Source organism: Kryptolebias marmoratus, linkage group LG18 (assembly GCF_001649575.2).
Source record: "Kryptolebias marmoratus isolate JLee-2015 linkage group LG18, ASM164957v2, whole genome shotgun sequence".
NCBI classification, from domain to species: Eukaryota; Metazoa; Chordata; class Actinopteri; order Cyprinodontiformes; family Rivulidae; genus Kryptolebias; species Kryptolebias marmoratus.
Window position 1 is genome coordinate 15,314,327 of NC_051447.1, and position 20,338 is coordinate 15,334,664.

Here is a 20,338-nt window from a genome sequence, read left to right on the forward strand (position 1 = left end):
ACCATGTGAGACATCTAGTTTCTGAATCCTGACTTGGTGTTGCTTTTTATCAGATTTAACATTAATTGCTTTGCTGTAATCTTTACTCTCACCCCTGATATACTCAGAGAAAAGGGTCCCTTGAAGCCACTGAAAATGGGTCTCTCAGAGTAGGTTTATTACAATAATTTGTGAAGCATTATCCAAGTCGCAGACCCAGCGTGAAGATAAAACAAGCTTTTTGTAAGATGTGCCGTTTACTGACCAGTTTAAAAGTGGGGAAGACTTCTTTTTGCCTTTCTGTGTCTTTGTAGCAAACAATATATCAATAAACCTCTCTAATGTTGCCTGTTTTCTGCTTCCTTAAGTCCCATCAGAGCCCTTTCATAACAATAATTATTACCATCATTACACTTCTTTTACCTGACACCTCTGTCGACTTTTCCTCCCCTTATCATAAACCGCAAACAGATTTTAAATAGATGTATTTTTAGCTTTAATTGCCTTCTAAGCATTTTGGGGTTGAAAAAGACTTCTAAAAATAATATAATATGCCTTTATCTAGGCTAAAATCTATCAGAATTTGGGCTTAAAGTTAACAAGATGTCTTAAACCAGATCTAGACATTGAATAGATGTCTGCTTTTAGCCAAGTTTGGTAAGTTCAGCTCTGTGTTTTATGGTATTTTCTGGTGTCTTGTCAGTCTTGGTAGCTCATTGTCAGCACACAGCGTGTAACGTCTGGTTTTTCTATTATATGTTAAATAAAATGGCATAATTTGTTTTCATCCACCTGTAAATGCTAAGCTGCGGTCTCGCTTTTTCACCCGTCGGACCAAATTGCATTTTTTTTTTTTTTTTGACACGCTGATGTTATAGCTGCAATTATAAGAATTTTCCGATTTAAGTAGTGGGTCTGTTCGACTTGTGGCTAGACTGATCATCGATGTTGTGTCCGCAGCTCAGCAGCTACAGCTGGGTGCTTTAATTTACTGCCGCTGACATTTGAATGTATTGCGCATGGATTTGAGACAGTTGCCTTTATGTAATATTTCCTCCTAATAAAGAGCAGGGAATGACTCATTGTCTGCTCAAGTTTTTTTTCCATCTTGCTCTCTATATGGTAAATGTTGCTGTTGGCTGATTTATACCTGTAATCATCTGGTTAGCTGGACCATGCAGCTGTAATAAAACTTGAGATCTGCCCTTTTGAGTTCCTCATTTCTCAGCTCACCAATACATGGCTGTTTATTGTGTTGACAATAGAGTTTGGGATGTATTTTCAGCTCTTTATTGAGTAGCATTGGCAGGGAGAAACTGAGAAAAAAAACCCAAAGCAATGTTGTGGCCTTGTAAGAATGTTATTCCAGGCTTTGAATGTTGTCATTATCTCATATTTTAGGCCTGGCTGTGGCTCTCCAGCTCCTCCACGGGGACATCGAGCAACTAAGGCGGGAGTACATGGGCCTCTTCACCCGGGGCGTGTGCATCACCAGGAAACTGGGCTTCTCTGACATCATCATGCCAGGTATGAAACCCGATTTCCCAGCTGTCTCTCCAAGTCTTTCGCCCATCATTGCCCTTGAAATAAGGAAACAGAAACAGACCCATTATAATTATTTTGTGCTTTTCCACGCAAGAGCAAAGAGATAATGAGCCAATTTCTTAGCCGCGAGGTTCCAAGATAATGTATGTAAAATTCACATGATCCATCAAATTGTTTTTCTCTTCTTAACCAAAGTCCCATTTGTTTACAGCAGATGCTTCCTCGCTGTCCTGGTTCAACAGGAAATAGCACACTAACAAAGATACCATGACATCGTCACGCTTTTGATTAAGTAGTCACTTAATCCTCGAACAGTTTCCCCATTCACACGTTCATCTTTTACTTTTCCGACACATTAGTTATATTTTTCCGTGCCACGTTTGCTTTTTGTCGTTGGAATTGTATCATTCCATCTGTTCATTCCTTAAGCCGCTATTCATTGAGATGCTTTACCCAGCACACGTTGAGCTAGAGGTTGTGTACACCCAAATGCAGGGCAGGAGACAATCACGAAAAAGGGTTTGGTGTCAATTAGAAAACAATGTTTGGTTTGTCGGGTCATGGCGGAGAATATTATCAGGTATGAGATGTGAGAATAGTACGGAAAGTTTTCTGCATAGACAAACTCCAAAATGCAGTGTCTGGTACAGTGTGCCATGGAGGTGGTGAGGAGGGCTGAAAACCCCTCCTGGTACTTTTGGGATGGAATAACAGTATGTCCAAAACAAAATTCCCCAAAGGGACGATATAACATATTGTATCACATCTCATTGTATTGCAACGTATCACATCGCCTCGCATTGTAACATAGCACATTGTAAAATGTTACGTTGCACACAATGATGGATATCATTTGCCACAGTCATAATTCGTTTTAACTGGAAATGGGACCATCTGCAAAGAAGCGGTTTTCAACAAGAAAAAAAGCATAATAAACCAACAACAAATGAAGACCCTCTTATCATCTAATTTATGAGACACTGACTACTTCCTCCTTTATTTTTATGCCTGCATTTTATGCTTCTGCCTCTTGTAAAAACATAAAAACACCTATTTCCTACCTGACATGTCCTAAAAAGGTGGGCAGGCAGCCAGCGTGACCAGCATTCAAACAATGAGCTTCGAGGCTTTTGTGTCACCTGAGTCAGGAGGCATAAAGTCAGTGCCACTGTTCTTTAAGTGACGTTCTCTGCATGTTGACCTCTGCCCTCTGTAATTGTCTTGTTAACGCCCTCCTATGTTTACATTTCATAAAATTTCAATTTCAATTGGGGGGAAGCCCTCCTAAAGATGAAACATTGACGTTGTCTTGAAAATAGCTGCCACTGTAAATGACACAAACCCCCACAGAGACCCCGAGGCTTAGCTGGATGGGGTCTTGTTGCCTTGGTAACAAATGCACAAGCACTTGGCTGCGAGATGAAACGGGAGACGAAACAGGTACATGATCCGTTTTACATATGTAGGAGGAAAAGTAGAGAGGGAAAGCCCTGTACGAATTTTCTTTTTGGTCTTGTTTTTGTGAAAGCGGGACACGAGGGGGCTGCTCATTGACAGAAAAGATTTTTTAAATAAACCTGGAATCCTGTCTGGTCTGTTGAATAAAGAGGACCGCAGACGGTGCCACCCCAGGGCCTCACTAACAGATTTATGTTCGCCATCTCTTCCATTGTCTTTGTCTGGCTGCAAACCCTTAAAGCTGAGTGCTCTCACTCTTTCTTCTGGTGTAAGTCTCCCCTTGGGCAAAGGAAAGCCGCTCTTTCTCTTTTTTTAAATGCTCATTTTCTAGATTTGTATCTGACTGACTGTACATTTTTTCTCATTATCTTTTGCACAAACTAGAGTGCTTTTTGTCTTTGTCAGGCTTCTGTACCCCTTCCTTCCCTACGTCCTGTTTCTTTGTTGTTTTATACATAAAACAACATCCCTGTGTGTTTCAGCCTCCCTCTCTGCGTCTGTATAAGTGTGTGTGTGAAGTAAGTATACAGTACGGGTTTATATAGAGCGTTTCATGTTGCCATGGTTTCTGTTGTTACACACAGAAAGCCAATGTTGACCCTTGTGACAGAGATATGATGAGCGCTCACACTCACACACTGTGTGGTTTAGAAGTTTCGAATTTTTAAGCCTGGCTGGCAAACCTGGCAACCCTTTCCTGTTTTCTACCCAGTATGCCTTGCATAGTTGATACTTCATCTGCAGAAGGAAATAAATGTATGTCTGGCACAGTCATTATATATTGTACAGGGTAAATAGAAGAAAAAAGCCATTAGCTCCAGGATTCTTTTCATTAGGTGTTGTTGAAGACTTGTTAAAGAGTGGGAGACTAACCTGAAGACTCAGAAATTGAGGCTATTTTAGTCTTTTTATTTGAAGTCGCAAGGGGTCTGTGTCCAAAAATCTCCCTGTGAAATCGGACACCCCGTCCAGAAGTCGAGACACCATCTATTGCTACTATTGCATCTTTAGGTAAACAGATGTGACACCATTTCCTATTGTTAGCCCTATCCGTATGCCTCCTAATTCAAAGACATGAGCTAAAAATATTCAACGACAAAATGGAACACCCCTTAAGGACGCCTATAGAGCCAGTGATGTCATCAAGGTTGTTTCTTCTGCAATGATGGAAAGCAATTTTCTGTGTATCACATACAGTTATATGCATTTAGCATGGTGTTAGCACGTATAACTGGTTGGACAAAAGTCTTTGAGTCACCCTGGATTATACAGTATGTAGTGGGAGTGGTGATTAGTAACTGACGAGCAGGTGTGCTGATTACAAACAGGAGACAGGTGAGCAAGGAGCTGTTGTAGCAACAATCAGAACAAAACTAAGAACGTGACTCAACTGAGTAACCAAAACTCAAAATAAATCAAAGATCCAACCCACACTGACAATACTGCCATTTATCTCTGAGGTTATTTAGCAGGTATCCTTGGGCATGCAGCCTGTTGTTGACGAGGCGACTGGTTCAACTTTATCTGTGGAAATGGACAGCAAAACTGGGAGCAAAAAGTACTTTACGAGGAAATAAATATGTACCTTTTTCAGTTCTTTAGACCTCAAATAATGGAATAAAACAGCATTACATGTCTTATCTGAAGGGATTAAGGTTCACGGGTGATTTATTTATTTTTTTTAAGAATTGAAAGTTAAAATACTGTGGTTTGTTTGTATTTTTATCAGAGCTTGTTGAATTACCATCAAAAGAGCAGTTTAATGTGATTATAGATTATATCAGATTACACCTTTCTTTATAAATCTGGTTTTAAATGCACTCAAATGTCATTGCTCTGGGCTGTGTATCATGTCTGCATAAAATATACCATAAAATACCACCGACACTAAAGCTGTCCATCCCAGCCGTAACATATTCCACCAAAAAAGAAATGCTGAGTGTTCATTATTTGATTGCATGCATAATCAATGCCTCCTGGCCTTTTTTTTTTTTTGCTTTGCTGTCTCTGCAGGAGAGATGAGAAATGACCTTTACATCACGCTCGAGAAAGGAGAGTTTGAAAAGGGTGGGAAGAGCGTGGCTCGAAACGTGGAGATCACAGTCTATGTGCTGGATGTTGACGGACAAATCCTTAAGGTAAATGCTCTGGATCTATCTGAAATGTCTGTCCGAATCATTAAACGCCAGCGGTTTTAGGTTCTTTTAGGTTTTGTGGCACAGCTTGTCGTTTAAAAATGACTTATCCAGATGAGAGCTAAGTGTCTCTCAGATGTGTTGCCCATGTCTGGTTCTGCAATGTGACATTCTGCCTCTGTGGTTTCCTCTACTGCGTTGGCCTTGAAGAAAAAATGGAGTCAAATATAGCTCTGCTGCCAGTACCGCTGGCACCGCACGGCACATAACCCCCCCTGACACACACACACACACACACACACACACACACACACTCCTGTCAGCCTCGTCTGTGTCACTTTATTGCCTTTTGTTTGGTTCGCTCTTTCACCTCCTCAACTCCTTTTCTCGCCGTCTTTCAGAGTTACATGGTCGCCGGCTCGGGTGAACCAGGTGGGGACGAGTACCACTCGTTGGTGTTGTACCACAACAACAGCCCCCGCTGGGCCGAGCAGATTAAACTGCCCATCCCGGTCGATATGTTTCGAGGATCGCACGTCCGCTTCGAGTTCCGGCATTGCTCTAGTAAGTGACAGTAGGACATTTTTACTCACGGTGCCCGGGTTTCTACCCTTTCCTCACTGTTCATAAACCAGTTTTATTCTGCTGAATGATATTGAATGCCATCTCATTTACTAGTTTGCTCAGTCCTTTGCACCCATCACTGATCACTGTGCCTGTCTGGGGGAAAAGAAAAAAAAAAAAGTGCCGGCAGTCGCTTTTTTTCTCGCATGAATGATCTCATTCCCTCACACAGCGCTCCCTTCCCAACAGACTGTGCCCAAATGTACAAGTGTAACCTCGTAAAAAGCAGTTTCATAACACCGCGTCTTTGTCCAACTTTTTATTTTTAAACGAGATTAAAGAAATATCCCTTTCACTATCTGATCTTTTTTTTTTCTTGGCTTACAGAGACATGGCAGAGCGTCTTCTCTCGTAATGAGCCGATATTATTATTGTTGCTGCCGAGCCAGGAGGCTCTGTGACTGCATGCAGTAGCTGTAGTAGCCTTATTACTGCTGTCAATGCTGGTATTGCCACCCAAGGGCACCCTGTTACCATTCTAATTTAGACCTGTGGTGACACCAAAGTGACAAAGTTGTATGTGAGATCCAAAAGCTCCAAACCATTGGGGGAAGCTCCTTTTTTCCTATAAAGCAAAATAGAAAGTTCATATTCCTGAAAATTTGCTCTAAAGTAAAGTAGGTCCTGATAGCATTAGTCTTCATTCTAAAATCCTAGGATTAAAAAAAAAAGTGATGGGACTTCTTTTCTTGTTTTTTGATGATGTTTCTCAATCCAAAGTGAAAAGTAGAGTTTCAAGTTTTTAGCCAGGAGTGAGGCGCTCCATTTATGGGAGCTGAACTCATGCAAATCAAATCCTCTCCCTCCCCTTCCTTGTTAAGTCGTTAGGGTCTTTGTGCGTGGGACTGAAACATCTCTCACCTGGACGAGGCCAGCAAAGTCCCTAACGGCCCTCAGGAGTCAGTGCAGAAAGAGTGATTTGCATGTGAGTTCAGCCCGCATAAACAAAGCACCGGAAAGCTGCACTTTTCAGGTTGGATGAGAAACTTTACATCTTCAAAAGCCAAAAAAAAAAGATGTCCAGTCCTGTCATGGATCCCTGAGAATCTACACGAACATATTTTCCTCATTCCAACGTCCTTCTTGTGTTAAAGGATCAGCAGGCTTCTGATTTTATTCAGCCAATGTTGCGAAGCAGCCCCAGTTCACAAAAATAAACAAAAAAACGAATTATTTCATTTTCTCAAACCAACATTGTTGAGTTGGTGCTGATTGATTGTACTGAAGCCTTTTACTTTGTTTACTTGCAGCCTGTTCTTGTCTATTTTGGACTAATGCTCATGTGTTGTTGTTTGACAGCTAAAGACAAAGGAGAGAAGAAACTGTTCGGCTACTCCTTTGTTCCTCTGATGCAGGAAGATGGCAGGACTCTGCCAGATGGCATCCATGAGCTCATTATCCATAAGGTAAAAAAAAAAAAAAATAATAACTGCGTGCCCTCACAACCAAGACTTTGCCAGAGAAACACGGAACTGAAAAGGACCGAGTCCTTGGCAAAGTATTTGTTTGCTTATATTCGGTTAATCTTCATCTTCCAATTTTTTTTCTGTAATTTGCGGCTTAAAGGCTCTTGACTGATTGAACTGTTTTGCACAGGTGTTGCCAAGAGTACTTCAAAGGAGATCATACACGCTGTATATAATTATGTAAATCGTCTCCTCTAAATGGCAAACAGCACACGTGTGTCTTATCATACAGTGTGGCTCCGCCGGCTGATGAACGGCTCACATCCCTCCATTACAGCCCAATCAGCAATGCCCACTTGCTTAACATTCGTATTTACATTCGCGAGAGCCGGCGTACATCTGTTTGCTTGCAGATGACTATTACGTCCATTTTCCAACGACTCGTCTGCTGTATTTCTCCATTTGACGTTTGACACTTTTAAAGACCGAAGCAAACAAAACGAGTATCTTTGGCTAAAAGCTACTGCAGTGCTGTCTTGTGTGTAATCCAGAATAATTGCAGACTGGATCCCTGGCCACAGACGAAGGGTGTGTGCGCAAACCTGCTCCTCCATGGAGCACAGAGAAACATGGAGGGCATTCATACGTTTTATTGCTGGGGAGATTTTCAGCGACGTAGAGAAACAAAAGCCCTTTTTTTTTTTTTTTTTTAATTGTACTCCTTTCTTATCCAGATGCAAGATTTTGTCTACCAATCCCTAAAAGCCATTCCTGGCGATTTTAGAGGACAACTTTTTTTTAGCCAAGTTAAGGGGGTGAAGGCCCGTTGTGATGCCAGATGGAGGGCTGTTGAAAAGCTCAATGAAGCTGGCATGGCCTAGTTTCTGCTCAGACCCGAAATAGACTTGGAAGAATCAGTCCAAACTGTGTGGTGGCTTTGGATTTTAAACAGCTTCAGCTGTACGGCACATCAAGGCTGCCCCATGAAATCCTCACCAGGCTTTCATCGGTGACTTTTGTTGCTTCATCATCAGGCTGAATATTCATCTAGAAGCATCAAGACGCTTCAACTCCAAAGATAGGACAGAATTATGTCTGGAAAGTCGGTGCAGCCTTATGTTTCAAATGACTGCAGTAACAGCATATTATAAGCTGTATTTTCTTCTGTCTCCTCAGTGTGAGGAGAACACCAGCCTGGCAGACTGTTCGCGCTACCTGAAGCTGCCGTTTTCCAAGGCCAATCTGCCATCCAACAATCAGACGCTGAAAGCCACCAAGGAGTCTTTCTGGATCACCAGCTTCCTCTGTTCCACCAAGCTGACGCAGAACGGTAAACTGCTCCGTTGACGTTTGGGTTCGTTTCCTGTTGGGGTGGTTTGGCTGCTTCGCAAAGACGGCAGTCCAAAAATAGACGAATCTGAGTGATCAAGATGTCTGAACGAAGGAAGTAAAATAATTCAACTGGTAAAGACCATTTGTGTTGGGACAAAAAAAGCTGTTATTACCCAGTAACATCTGCCTTTTGTCTTCAGAGAGACCCCATACAGTCACCGATCTTTCTCAGGTCAACTTAGCTCAAGCTTTTATCAGAAAATCTAATATCCGTGTTGCCATAATCGGGGCTACTCCAGCCTAACTGAAGCTGACAACGAATGGTTTGCACCGATTTTCTTGCACGACCGCATGACTGCTGGGGCAAATCTTCGTTTAAAAAAAAAAAAAGCAGCGTTTTGGTCTCTTTTATTATTTCTATCATTTATGTTTTGTCTGGTTCTCCCAGCTTAAAGCACAGACATTCCTAACCTCACAAAAAGACTACGAGGCCTGTTTTTGTTCACTTCATAGACAGTCCACTCAGCTGACAGCAGTCAAGGCCAAGAGATTTTCCTGTATTTGAAGCTTAATTAAAGCAGGTATATTCAGAGAATTAATGCGACAGTCAAAAGAAAAACAACTCAGATGGTCCAAGCGTCTGTTTCTGCCACCGTAGTTTATTTTGAAAGGGTTATGAAGTGGAAACTATGGTTAAGGGTGAGCTCATAGGGAATGTAAAACAGCAGATCTGAAGAGGGTTTTTGCCTAAAATGTCCATCCCTAGCTAAAAGTGCACCTCAGATTCATAAATTCTCATTTTTGGTTTATTTTAGGTTGGTTTGTTTTCGTTTGCAGACTTTGAGGGCTGCATGGAGAGCCTCCGGTGACCTCTTCACAGTTTGCTCATGCGCTCTAAAGCAAAGGGCGAGGAAAAATAGGTCGGAACAGGCTGATTTTATTACTTGTTTCATTATGTGTCACAAGTAAATAACATTTAGGTTGATGATGCAAGCAACAAGTAGAAAATGAAATAATACATCAGCTCCGACCATAATTCGGTTGCACGAACGTATCCGTTGTTGTTTGGGCGACTGATTATAGAAATATTGCTGAGTTTGAAAATATAAAAAAAGAAGGTATATTAGAGACATACAGTATTTTTAGACAAGCGATGTGCACAGCCGTACGCGCTCAAATTTGACTGCTACAGTTGTGAAAAGACACGCTTCAGAAAGTCAAGAGACAATTGAAAGACTTTCTTCTTAAGACTTATGTTTTATTCATTCGGGTGTCTGGGGAGCCAGGCTCAGGAAAAATGCCTTTTTATCTCCTCCATCCCGCTGCACTCGAAAACGTTGTCATTTGTTTGGATTCGGTGGCGTTTTGGGGCTATAACTGAATGATGCTTTGTGATCTGGCTTGCTGTTTTTCTTCTTCTTGTGCTCCTGCTTTTTTTTTTCTTCACAAACAAACAATTTGTTCCGCTCGTCCCTGTTTTTTTTTTTTTTCACCCATCTGTCTTCCTCCAGGTGATATGCTGGACCTGTTGAAGTGGCGAGCCCACCCCGACAGGATCAACGACAGCCTCTCCAAACTGAAGGAGATCGATGGCTCGGAGATCGTCAAAGTAGGCCCCCAGATCACATTCTCCTCAGCCGCGATTTCGCTCGCGATTTCATTTCGGCCCTATTTTATCCGGCAATTTCGGAGAATGTCTGAAAAACGGAAGGTCTGCGGCTCAATTTCCCTTTTTTCTATTTCCTGTTCAAGTTTCTTCAGGACACTCTGGACACTCTCTTTGGCATTTTAGATGAAAGCTCCCAAAGATACGGGCTCAAAGTGTTCGATTCACTAGTGAGTACATTTTCCTTTTCTGGTTTTGCCCGTGTCTGCGTGTGTGTTTGTTGGCCAAATTAGAATTGGATGCACATCGACAGCTCATTCAAGATGCCAGCCACAGCTAACCAACCTTAGCAAACAGCTATTGAGCTAAAATTTGGTGTGGCAGTTGCTAAGAGCCATTAACAGATCTTGCGACATGGTGTGGGATCGAACGCAACGTCGTGTTGGAGGAAAACGGCTCCAACTCCATCCTTTCTCAGCGCAGGCCTTGATATGGCGGCTCATACAGAAACACAGCGCTCTAAGACATAATAAAAAAAAGAAAAAGAGTGATGTAACGGTTCACAGCTTGCTGAGCCGTGTCACGCTGCAGCGAGCAGAGGCAAAAGATCGATTTCGTTCTCCTTATCTTCATTCTCCCCGTCTCTGTCTGCACGGGGGTCTCACGCCGAGACGGGAGCAAACTTTCTCCTCGCATGCCGGGGATACCAGTGATGGGAAAAGTCTGGCGAGCTGCGGCTCGTATTCTCAAGCTCGCTTCCTGTGGTTTTGGAGCAGGACGAGCAGAGTTATCGTCTACGACCTGCGCGCTAAAGAAAGAAACACGACGTGCATGTGCACCAGGCCGGGAAAAGGATTTTACCTTGGTTACTTTGGGTTAATATATGCAAAGAAAATGTTATAATATCATTTTTAACCTTCCATTCTTTTTAACTTGTCAAATTTAATCTGTCCAATTGGTTACATATAAGTTAATGGAACTTTGGCACAAAAAAATCCTAAATTAGTCAAATTAATTACCAATTTCTGTAAATTTATGTTGCTTTTTTTAGTCCTGTGAAGCCAATAAAAGCATATAATTAAATAGGTAGTATTTCTTGAAGGAATGCATATCACCGGCCACTTTTTAATGCCAGAGTTTTAATCTAAGACCATCTTATCATCAAATTTTTAGCTCAGTATTTGTAAAACTGACTGGGTTGTAGCCAGTATTGTGTTTGCTAAGGTTGCTTAGCTGTGGTGGCCATCTTGAATGGGGTTGACTCGAAAAGTTAATCAGTTGTTGATGTGCATCCAGTGATTACTTTCTGGGAATTTCGTTAAAATCTACTTTGTGGTTGATGAGATATTTTGCTAACAGACTTTACCTTTTGGCGGTCGGCTTTTAGACAGCATGCAGGGGCCGGTAAACACTCCTTTTTGACTTTAAGTAAATAACGCAGTGTTAAAATGTAAAAATATCCTCTAGAATGTGAAACTTTCAGGGTAAAACTGCAATTTAAGGTGAATAACTTGGAACGAAAACCGATCTCCTTTCCTTTAAAAGGCCCTCCCTTTGATTTCCAGGTCCATATCATCAACCTCCTCCAGGACAGTAAGTTCCAGCACTTCAAACCGGTCATGGACACCTACATCGAAAGCCACTTTGCCGGAGCGTTGTCCTACAGGTACGAGAGTTTCGGCCGTGTTCTGCCACACGCCGCAGCAGCCTTGTTGGGTTTTAATAACACATCACACTCCGGCTCTGCTCAACCTCTGCTTTGAGTTACTGACAGGAAAGAATAAAAAGCTCATGGTGCCCCCTGGCTGATGAGGAGAGAACTAATATCCTCCTGTCAGACGTTCTCAACCATCTTTCTCTTCCTGTCTTTGCAAAATGCTGCTGCCAAATTTAATCCCTTTAATAGGTGATGCTTCATAAGAAGTCACATTTTAATCAGCTAACGCCCAGAACTGCACACAGTGTGTGTTTTCCTCCCAGTGAACCTGTGTGACATCCAGTCCAAATTAGAACTGAGTGATCCTAAACAACCGTGTGAAGGCTGAGTCAGTATTCACACTACACACACACACACACACACACACACCTTCGAAATACAGTAAAATGTCTTCAGTTTCTTTAAAAACCTTCTTGTTCAAATCTGTTTCAGCATACGTGCTCTCTTGTTCTTATGCTTTTAGCTTTTAGCTAGCCTTTTGCTTCTTTTAGCTACTTTCTGCTTCTTTTAACTTTTAATGAGCCCCTTTTAACTTTTAGTTTTTAGCTGTCGTTTTGCAACTTTACCTTTTAGCTAGTCTCTTGCTACTTTCAGTCAACCTTTTGCTGGTTTTAGCTAGCATTTTGCTAGCTGCTAGCTGATGTTGTGCCCTTTTTAGCTTGTAGCTCGTGTTCTCCTTCTTTTAGCTTAAACAACGCAGTTTCAGCTTCTTCTGCAAATTTCAGCAAAGTCATGTGGAACTTAGGGCTCAGGTTTCTTTTAGCTACTATTTTCTCAGTTTTAGCTTTTAGCTACTGTTTTGCAAACTTTAGCTTTTGGCTACTGCTCTGCAAAACTTAGTTTCTAGCTATTATTTTGTTGGTCTTAGCCATTAACTTGTTATGCTGATTTTAACTTTTAGTCAGTTCTGCTAATTTTACCTTTTAGCTAGTCTCTTGCAACTTTTAGTCAGCCTTTTGCTGGTTTTAGCTAGCATTTTGTTACTCTTAGCTCCTAGCTGATGTTGTGCTCCTTTTAGCTTGTAGCTCATGTTCTCCTTCTTCTAGCTTAAACAACGCAGTTTCAGTTTCAGCTTCTTCGGCAAATTTCAGCAAAGTCATGTGGAACTTAGGGCTCTGGTTTCTTTTAGCTACTATTTTCTCAGTTTTAGCTTTTAGCTACAGTTTTGCAAACTTTAGCTTTTGTCTCCTGCTCTGCTAAACTTAGCTAATAGATATTATTATTTTCTTAGCCATTAACTCGTTATGCTAATTTAACTTTTAGCTCCTGTTTTGCCAGCCTTAGCTCTTAGCTGCTGTTTTAAGACATTCCTTTCAACGTCTTTCCTCATGCTTTGTCCTCTAAAGATCATTACTCCTAGTCGTGGCGTTACGCTGAGCTCCGTTGATGAAATAAGTGCAATAGTGTCATGTGAGCCATTTGCACACTGTGTGAGGCGGCGTTGCAGATTAAAACCCTGCATTGCCTCACTGACTGTACTGTTTTTGGCCTGCTCCGGTGAGAAAAGCCAAACAGCCAGAGGTAAATGCTAATGTTATGTACGTGTGTGTGTGTGTGTGTGTGTGTGCGCTTTAGGGACCTGATCAAAGTCCTGAAGTGGTACGTGGACCGCATTGTTGATGCAGAGCATCAGGATCACATACAGCAGGTGCTCAAGGTGAGGCACGCTCGGAGTTCGCCTTCACACACAATCGCCTGCGCCCGCACGCGAACAAATGGACGCCAGCGACAAATAAACAAGCGCATTCCCTCCGTCGGCAGCGGCTAATCACTCTGCCGTCCCTCGTTTCCCCTCCTCTGTCTATTATCCTGCATGAATTTTTAATCACTGCTGCCTCTGGTGTTGGGAAGCCTCGTCGTTTTCTTTCACTGATGCGGCACGGGCAGATGCAGCCGGCCGCAAAACGAAAACCGTTCTCCGTCATGCGAGGAAAAATTTTAAAAAAGACATGCGCCACAAATACGTTTGCAGCATTTCCGCAAAGAAGTAACACTTCTTAAGATGGGTAGAACAGATTAAAGTCATAGTTCAGATCTTTTCAAGTGTTTTCTGTTGCAGATAGCACTTTGAACAACTTCAGTTTAGAGAAATAGAGTTTAATGTTGATCGTTTTAACGAGCTAACAGCTAGTCTGAGTGGGACTAAGAGCAAAGTGGTTTGCTGTGGTTTTAAAACAACTCTAATCGAAAAAAAAAAAAAAATCTAAGTTTTATAGCAGTTCATGCTAATGCTTTCTTTTTAAACTCTTTTACACAGTCATTGGTTTAGCCTTTCATGAGTATTCCAGCAGAAATATGATATTCCTGCAGGAAGTGCCTTAAGTTTTCCACTATTTACCCTAGCAACAAGTCATAGCGTTCTCTGTAAATAACCATATTAATGCAAAACTGTTGTTGTTGTAAAGGTGTAGAAGTTAGCGTTAGCACGAACCACTTGTGTTGTTTTAAGACGGCAGCAATCCATTTTGACCCTGGGCCGCTCAAACTAGCCATTATCTCTTCAATCCGGTCAGATTTGTTTCTTGTTCATAATGTTTCCACAGAGCCCCACTTCAAAAGATCTGAGCTGTTGCTTTAATAGGTTCTAGTTTTAGACAAGCAGGTATCTAAAGCACAATAAACACATTTTATGACTCATCCACCAAATAATAAAGCTCTTTCTGTCCTTTTAGGCCAGCGAGTACATCTTTAAGTACATCATCCAGTCCCGCCGGCTCTTCTCGTTGGCCACCGGAGGCCAGAACGAGGAGGAGTTCAGAGTCTGCATCCACGAGCTCTTCATGTCCATCCGCTTCTTCCTGTCGCAGGAGAACAAAGGCACCAGTCCTGTCGCGCAGACGCAGGTGTGTGCGCGCGTCTGCGTTTGCAACCAACACAAAGGAGACCTCGACGGAGGCGTTCACGTCCTCGTGTGAACCTGTGCTTCGTGCCGCTTGTTGTCTTTGTAAAGAAATCCTCTTAATGCAGCTGCGGTTGGGGAGAAATTGGCCGTAATTGAATTTCACGCTGCCAGAAGGGGCTTTTTTTTGGTGACGGCTTCTTCTTTTCCGGTGGGAGGCCTGCGCAGCAGGGCGCCCGCTTTAGCCGATTTCGACCAAAACCAAAACAAGCTAAAGATGCCAAAGATAATCCTAATTACACACTGGGAACAAATGCTTGTGCGGTTATGTAGCTGAGCACTATTGTCAGGATTGTTTTGTGTTTGTTTTTTGTTGTGTGCTTGTTCTTTTGTCTTCTCGATTCATGTGAACAATTATAAACGGCAGTAGTCAACAGCCTGTCAGAAATATACTTATTTTAACCAACTTCCCAGTCACTTTCAGAGTGATTTAAAGCTACTAAAATCATGCACTGTAAACGTACCATCCCGTCTGAAAAGCTTTGTTTCAGCCCTCCGCTGACTTCTGATTTGGATTAATCTTTATTCCCAACAAAACAATAGCAGTGGGAGGATTCAGGTCAGGCCACCGCTAATCCCCGTTAATCTGTTACATGTGGCGCACACACGGGCCAGCATACATCAACATTTCACGCATGGGTTGCACAACTGCATACTTAAAGAGTCAGGCTCGGGGCGGTGTTGAATACTTATGAGCAATGAGAATCTTACCCGTAGTAGAAACCGATCAGAGAGGTTTGAGTTTGGAGAATCAAGGAGAAATGAACACCAATAAAGCATGTAGGACTCATTAATCTGGAGTGCACTGTAATAACCAAGAGCACCTTTAAAATATTAGGCTATATTTTAAAGGTGTGGTGTATGAATTTGTTTTTGCCAACACAAAAATGGCTAAAACTCAGTCAGCTTTATAGATATTGAGCTAAAATTGTATGTTTGTAGCTAAATGTGGTTCACAACACACACTGAGTGCTAACAGATGCATAAAGTCCCAAAGAGAACTACAATTTTTCTTCACTAGTTTTAAAATAGAAGCTAAAAAAGAGATGCAATTCTAGATTTTAGCTGAAGAATCTGATCAAACTTGACAGGAAGCAAAATCGTCCAGCAGCGAAACATAAACAAGCGATGGGCATCAATCCCAGCAGTCTTTCAGTTTAATCCAACATAATCCCTGCCTACCATCCAAATCTGGTTCTGCTCGCTGATTCGGGGCTCTGTTAACTTTTGTTTTTGCTCTCCAAACACACATATATGAATACGAAGTGAGCTGTGTTCCTCTTGCTTGTTTCTTCCTGTTACAACTCTGAGGAACCCTGTCTCTAATTGCCTGAGGTGCGTTCATTTGTCACTGCCGAACTCAGTCATTGAGCTTCGCAGCATTTTGACAGCTGAGCCTCCTTTACAAGATCGTCTTCACATTATGCAACGCTGATTTAGTAAAAGAGGCATTGAACCTACAGAGGAAATACTATCTACAATACGAGTCATTCATGCATATTCATATCCTTTACCACTCTTTGTAGTCTTAATTTCTAGCTTGAAGGCTTTTGGCTGTAAAGTATCCACAAAGTGAATTAAACGACTACGACAATAATGGATGGCGCTCTTTCCATTTAGACTCCCGTATGACTCCCTGTTCTGTTCAGGCGGTGTTCCTGCGAACGTTCCCGGCCATCTACAGCGAGCTGTTGAAGATCTTCACGGTGAGGGAGGTGGCCGGTTTCGCCAGGGAGACGCTGGCCAGCTTGCCTTCCGTCGTCCAGGCCGACAGTCCGCTGGAGGCCGTCAAACTCCAGTGCATCTCCAAGACGGTGGAAAGCCAGCTTTACGTTAACCCAGGTGGACTCTGATTAAAATTTGTACGACATGGCCGCTTCAAACACATAAAAACATGGCAGAGATATCTGAACTGATGTGTACGAGTGGATTCTAGCACGACATGCAGAAAATGATCAATGATACTTCTTTTTATTTCCCTCTGATCCGTAACTATTACAAACTTTTTGCATTATTGCACATCACATTGAGACAGGCATGGTGCAGTTGAGGAAGAAAACAGGATTGTTTAACCCCCATTCGACTGTCCAGTAACACTGCAGCCAGTCACTGATAAGACAGCATCATCTGCGTACAGTTTGACACAGAGCATTTGTATAACTTTCAGGTAAATCACTAATATACGAGTAAAAAGCAGTGGTCTGAGAATGGAACCTTGTGGAACACCCATTGTGCAATTTTAAAAAGGCTGATTTCGCCTTCATCTTATAATTTTTTTCTTTTTTATCAGGAAATGAACCCATTAAGAGCTATTTTATTAGCGAAAATAGATTTTTATTTTATTTTATGGTGAAGCATTCCATGTTTTACTGCATCAAAGGCGTATTTTAGGTCTAAAATTACGTGATTTCATTGCCGTCATCCAAAGATCTTTAAATATTTTCGATGAAATACAAATATTCTGAGCAACACCTAAACTATTTTGGCTACTGCTCTGCGAAACTTAGCTATTAGCTGCTATTTTGTTGGTCTTAGCCATTAACTATTCGCAATTTGCAAAGAAATGCTCCTAAAGGGACGGTCTGTTTGTTTTTAACAGGATGGTTATCAACGTTACATTAGTCTGAGAGCCTGAAGTATGGAGAAGGAGGCCGAACGGGGCCCGTTTTATATTGTTCTCCAAGCTTTTTAAACAATTCTGTGTTGCTGTAATTTAAAAAAAGTTTTGAAAAAATTGTAACAAATTTTTCTCGTGGGCTTTTTTTTTTTTTCCTGTTTGTTTTGTCAATTTGTATGCAAACCGCCAGGTGAATTTTCCCCATTTTTTTTCCAGTTTCGTAACACCAACTAATCCTGAGCAGTCACAGCCCTGTGAGAGACACGACCTCCAATCCCTAAGATGCATCTTCGTGGGGCAGACTGCTAATGGCGGCCTCTAAACGTTTGGTTCTTCTTTGCGCCGCAGAGTCCCGATGCATCCTGCTGCCCGTGGTCCTCCGAGTGCTGCAGACCCACCTGCAGGAGCAGAGGGACCTGGTCATGTGCGCCCGCATCCTCACCAGCATGCTCTCCCTCATCAAGAAGGAAGAAAACGGCACAGTGGTGAGCAGCCCGCTGGTTAGTCAACAGTCTTTAACCTAATTAAACAATTTACTGTCTTAACGATGCAGTTGCAATAGATTCAATCATATTTTTTTACAAAACTGTTGATCAGAAATACTATTATTGTAATGATTTATGTTTTGAGGCTACAGGATGGATTCATGAAAGCAGATTTTGGGGAAAAACGATGCTTTGTTTGCTGTATATTGTCAATTAGGGCTGATAATATGGACATTGGCAGGAGTGGAGCTTGCTAATGAGGCTCATCAATTTAGCAATGGGGATTGTTGAAGCGACTTTGTCTGATTTGTATGTGTGTGTGTGTACGAGAAAGGTGAGGTTGCCTGGATAGCGCTATTTGCTGCCAGAAGGGTGGCTAATGGTAAAGGCGCCTAGAAGGACACAGAGCCCAGCACAGATTGGCACCATATTTAAAGGCAGGTGACAGCCAGTGGCAGCCAATGTGTCACAGAGATTCTCTCTCATTATCTCTTTTTTTTTTTATTTATTTGCAAGACCTGTCTGTTTTGTCAGAGGGAGAAACGAGAAGGAGATGCTCTCTCACACACACTCAACTTTTCTTGGGCCGCCTTTAAATCCTTAAGCAACCTTTTTCTCCTTTGTATTCAGCTTTCCCTGTCTTTGATTTCCAGCTCCTTTGTGAACTCGGACAGATACGCCCAGCCCTGAAAGTTAGCTCTGCTTTTTTGCCTCGAGATCCTTTGAAATTAAGGTGAAAATCAAATGATATGCGAGCCGTTGCAGACTTTAGTTTTTGGCGGAATCAGAGCAGCTTTTGGTGGCGATTCAAGGTTGTAATATGCAAATTAGGCAAGAAAACTTTAGCTCAGTTCGAAATTAGACTACAACTTTTCACATTTTAGTGAAAAAATGTTTATTATTATTATTTTGTTACGTGGAGGATAACCCTGTTCATATTGTCACCTGTAATTCTCTTCCACCGTTTATGTTTTAGGAGCCCGCAGTGTCCGAGGAGGTGGAGCTAATTGTGGAAAGCCTGCTGGGAGTTTTACTGAGGACCATCTTGGAAATTAGCAACCGTCCTCAGCCTGCCGGACCTTCCATGAGGCTACAGTTCCAGGATGTCACGGTACGTGGGGGGTTTTTAAATCTGTGGCCTGCATCCCACTCTTTGTCGGAGTCGCAGCAATCACGACTATCAATCCACTAAGATTAATAACATCAAAGACAATTATTAAGATCGATGATACAGCACAGAATCAGTGCGTGCTAACTGGAACTAAAAGTAATCACAAAAGGTTAATAAACTGTTTATTTTTTTGCATGAACTGCTGTGAAATCATGGCGATCGGAGTCGTTTGATGATAATAGTTTCCTTTAGTCCCAGCTGCATTCAGACGAGCTGGTATCTCATCATTCTTGTCAAAAATAAACTCCTTTGCTTCAAATAAAGGAGGAATCAAAAAGCCGTCTACAGCGGGTTGTTGGGAAGATTTTACCTCCTATTTAAAAAAGAAGCCGAAGTGTCATGATTACCAGTGTTCAGGTTGGAGTCAGAATGTCTGCCAGTGTTTGTGAAGCAGTGATGTGGTAACTGCGCTGATTGTTGCCTTTCGAATATAATAATAATAAAAAACACAGTTATGATTGGTGGTACTCTCATGGAGAGGGATCCAAAGAGTGACAGCTGGTAGGTCCATTAGAACAGTCATGAAATGGTTTCATGTGATTCAGTCTGGATTCCTCTCCATCAGGTTTTAGCAGCAATCATGATTATTATTGACATCAAGCATTCCTTTGCAATGGGAGATATATTAACCCAAAGCCAGTTTCATTGACCAACCAAAACCCTGACATTTCAGTTTCTTTTGCATTTCTTGACTTTTACATTTTAGAAACTTTAAAAAAAATACAATTAACAGGTTATAAACCATTAAAATTGAAAATTTAAATGTGGACAAACTTTATTAGTAGAAGCATCTTTTGCATGGAAGGGAAGGTGTTTACACTAACGCACTTTTATCTCTCTTATTTCTGGGCAACAACTTTATAAAACAATAACTTTGGCTTTAAAAGGTTTTGACTTTTAAACAAAAACACATTTCAGAATGGCCAAATTTTTTCTTTTATAGCTACAAATACAAAAAGCTCTTTGTTGTGTTGTATGAAGCAATGAAATATTCCAGAAACCTGACTTTGTCGCCTGCTTTGTTAGCTTTTTTTTATGAATCTTGTCATTTTAGTAATTCAGATCACCTCCAAAGGTAATCCTGATTAATCAGCTTGCTCCTCTGTGCTTGTTCCGTCAGGGAGAGTTTGTGGCGTGTTTGTTGGCCCTCCTGCGACAGATGAGCGACAAACACTACCAGAAGCTGCTGCAGGCGTTCAGCAACAAAGACGACCTGAGGGTGAGACCGACGCACAGGGGTGGAAATTAAAAATTTGTCAAATATTTTTACCAGCCACTCAAATATTTTACCAGCCACTATTTTTTGTTGTGACAAAAAGTTATTTCATATGATGATGATGATGATGGAGGTGGGTGGAAGCAGT

The 20,338-nt window shown here is 41.8% G+C and overlaps 1 protein-coding gene across 1 annotated transcript in view; it reads left to right on the forward strand.

Annotated features, from left to right (window-relative positions):
- The window catches only part of dock4b (dedicator of cytokinesis 4b), a gene marked incomplete in the record, with an annotated part of 144,040 nt that overhangs the window by 74,482 nt on the left and 49,220 nt on the right, over window positions 1-20,338 (forward strand). The window contains 14 exon segments of the mRNA XM_025007753.2: window positions 1,381-1,506; window positions 4,996-5,120; window positions 5,519-5,681; window positions 7,041-7,147; window positions 8,324-8,477; window positions 9,991-10,088; window positions 10,232-10,315; window positions 11,651-11,751; window positions 13,378-13,459; window positions 14,475-14,645; window positions 16,351-16,543; window positions 17,667-17,818; window positions 18,780-18,914; window positions 20,095-20,193. Coding sequence (XP_024863521.1) covers window positions 1,381-1,506; window positions 4,996-5,120; window positions 5,519-5,681; window positions 7,041-7,147; window positions 8,324-8,477; window positions 9,991-10,088; window positions 10,232-10,315; window positions 11,651-11,751; window positions 13,378-13,459; window positions 14,475-14,645; window positions 16,351-16,543; window positions 17,667-17,818; window positions 18,780-18,914; window positions 20,095-20,193 — 1,790 coding nt within the window.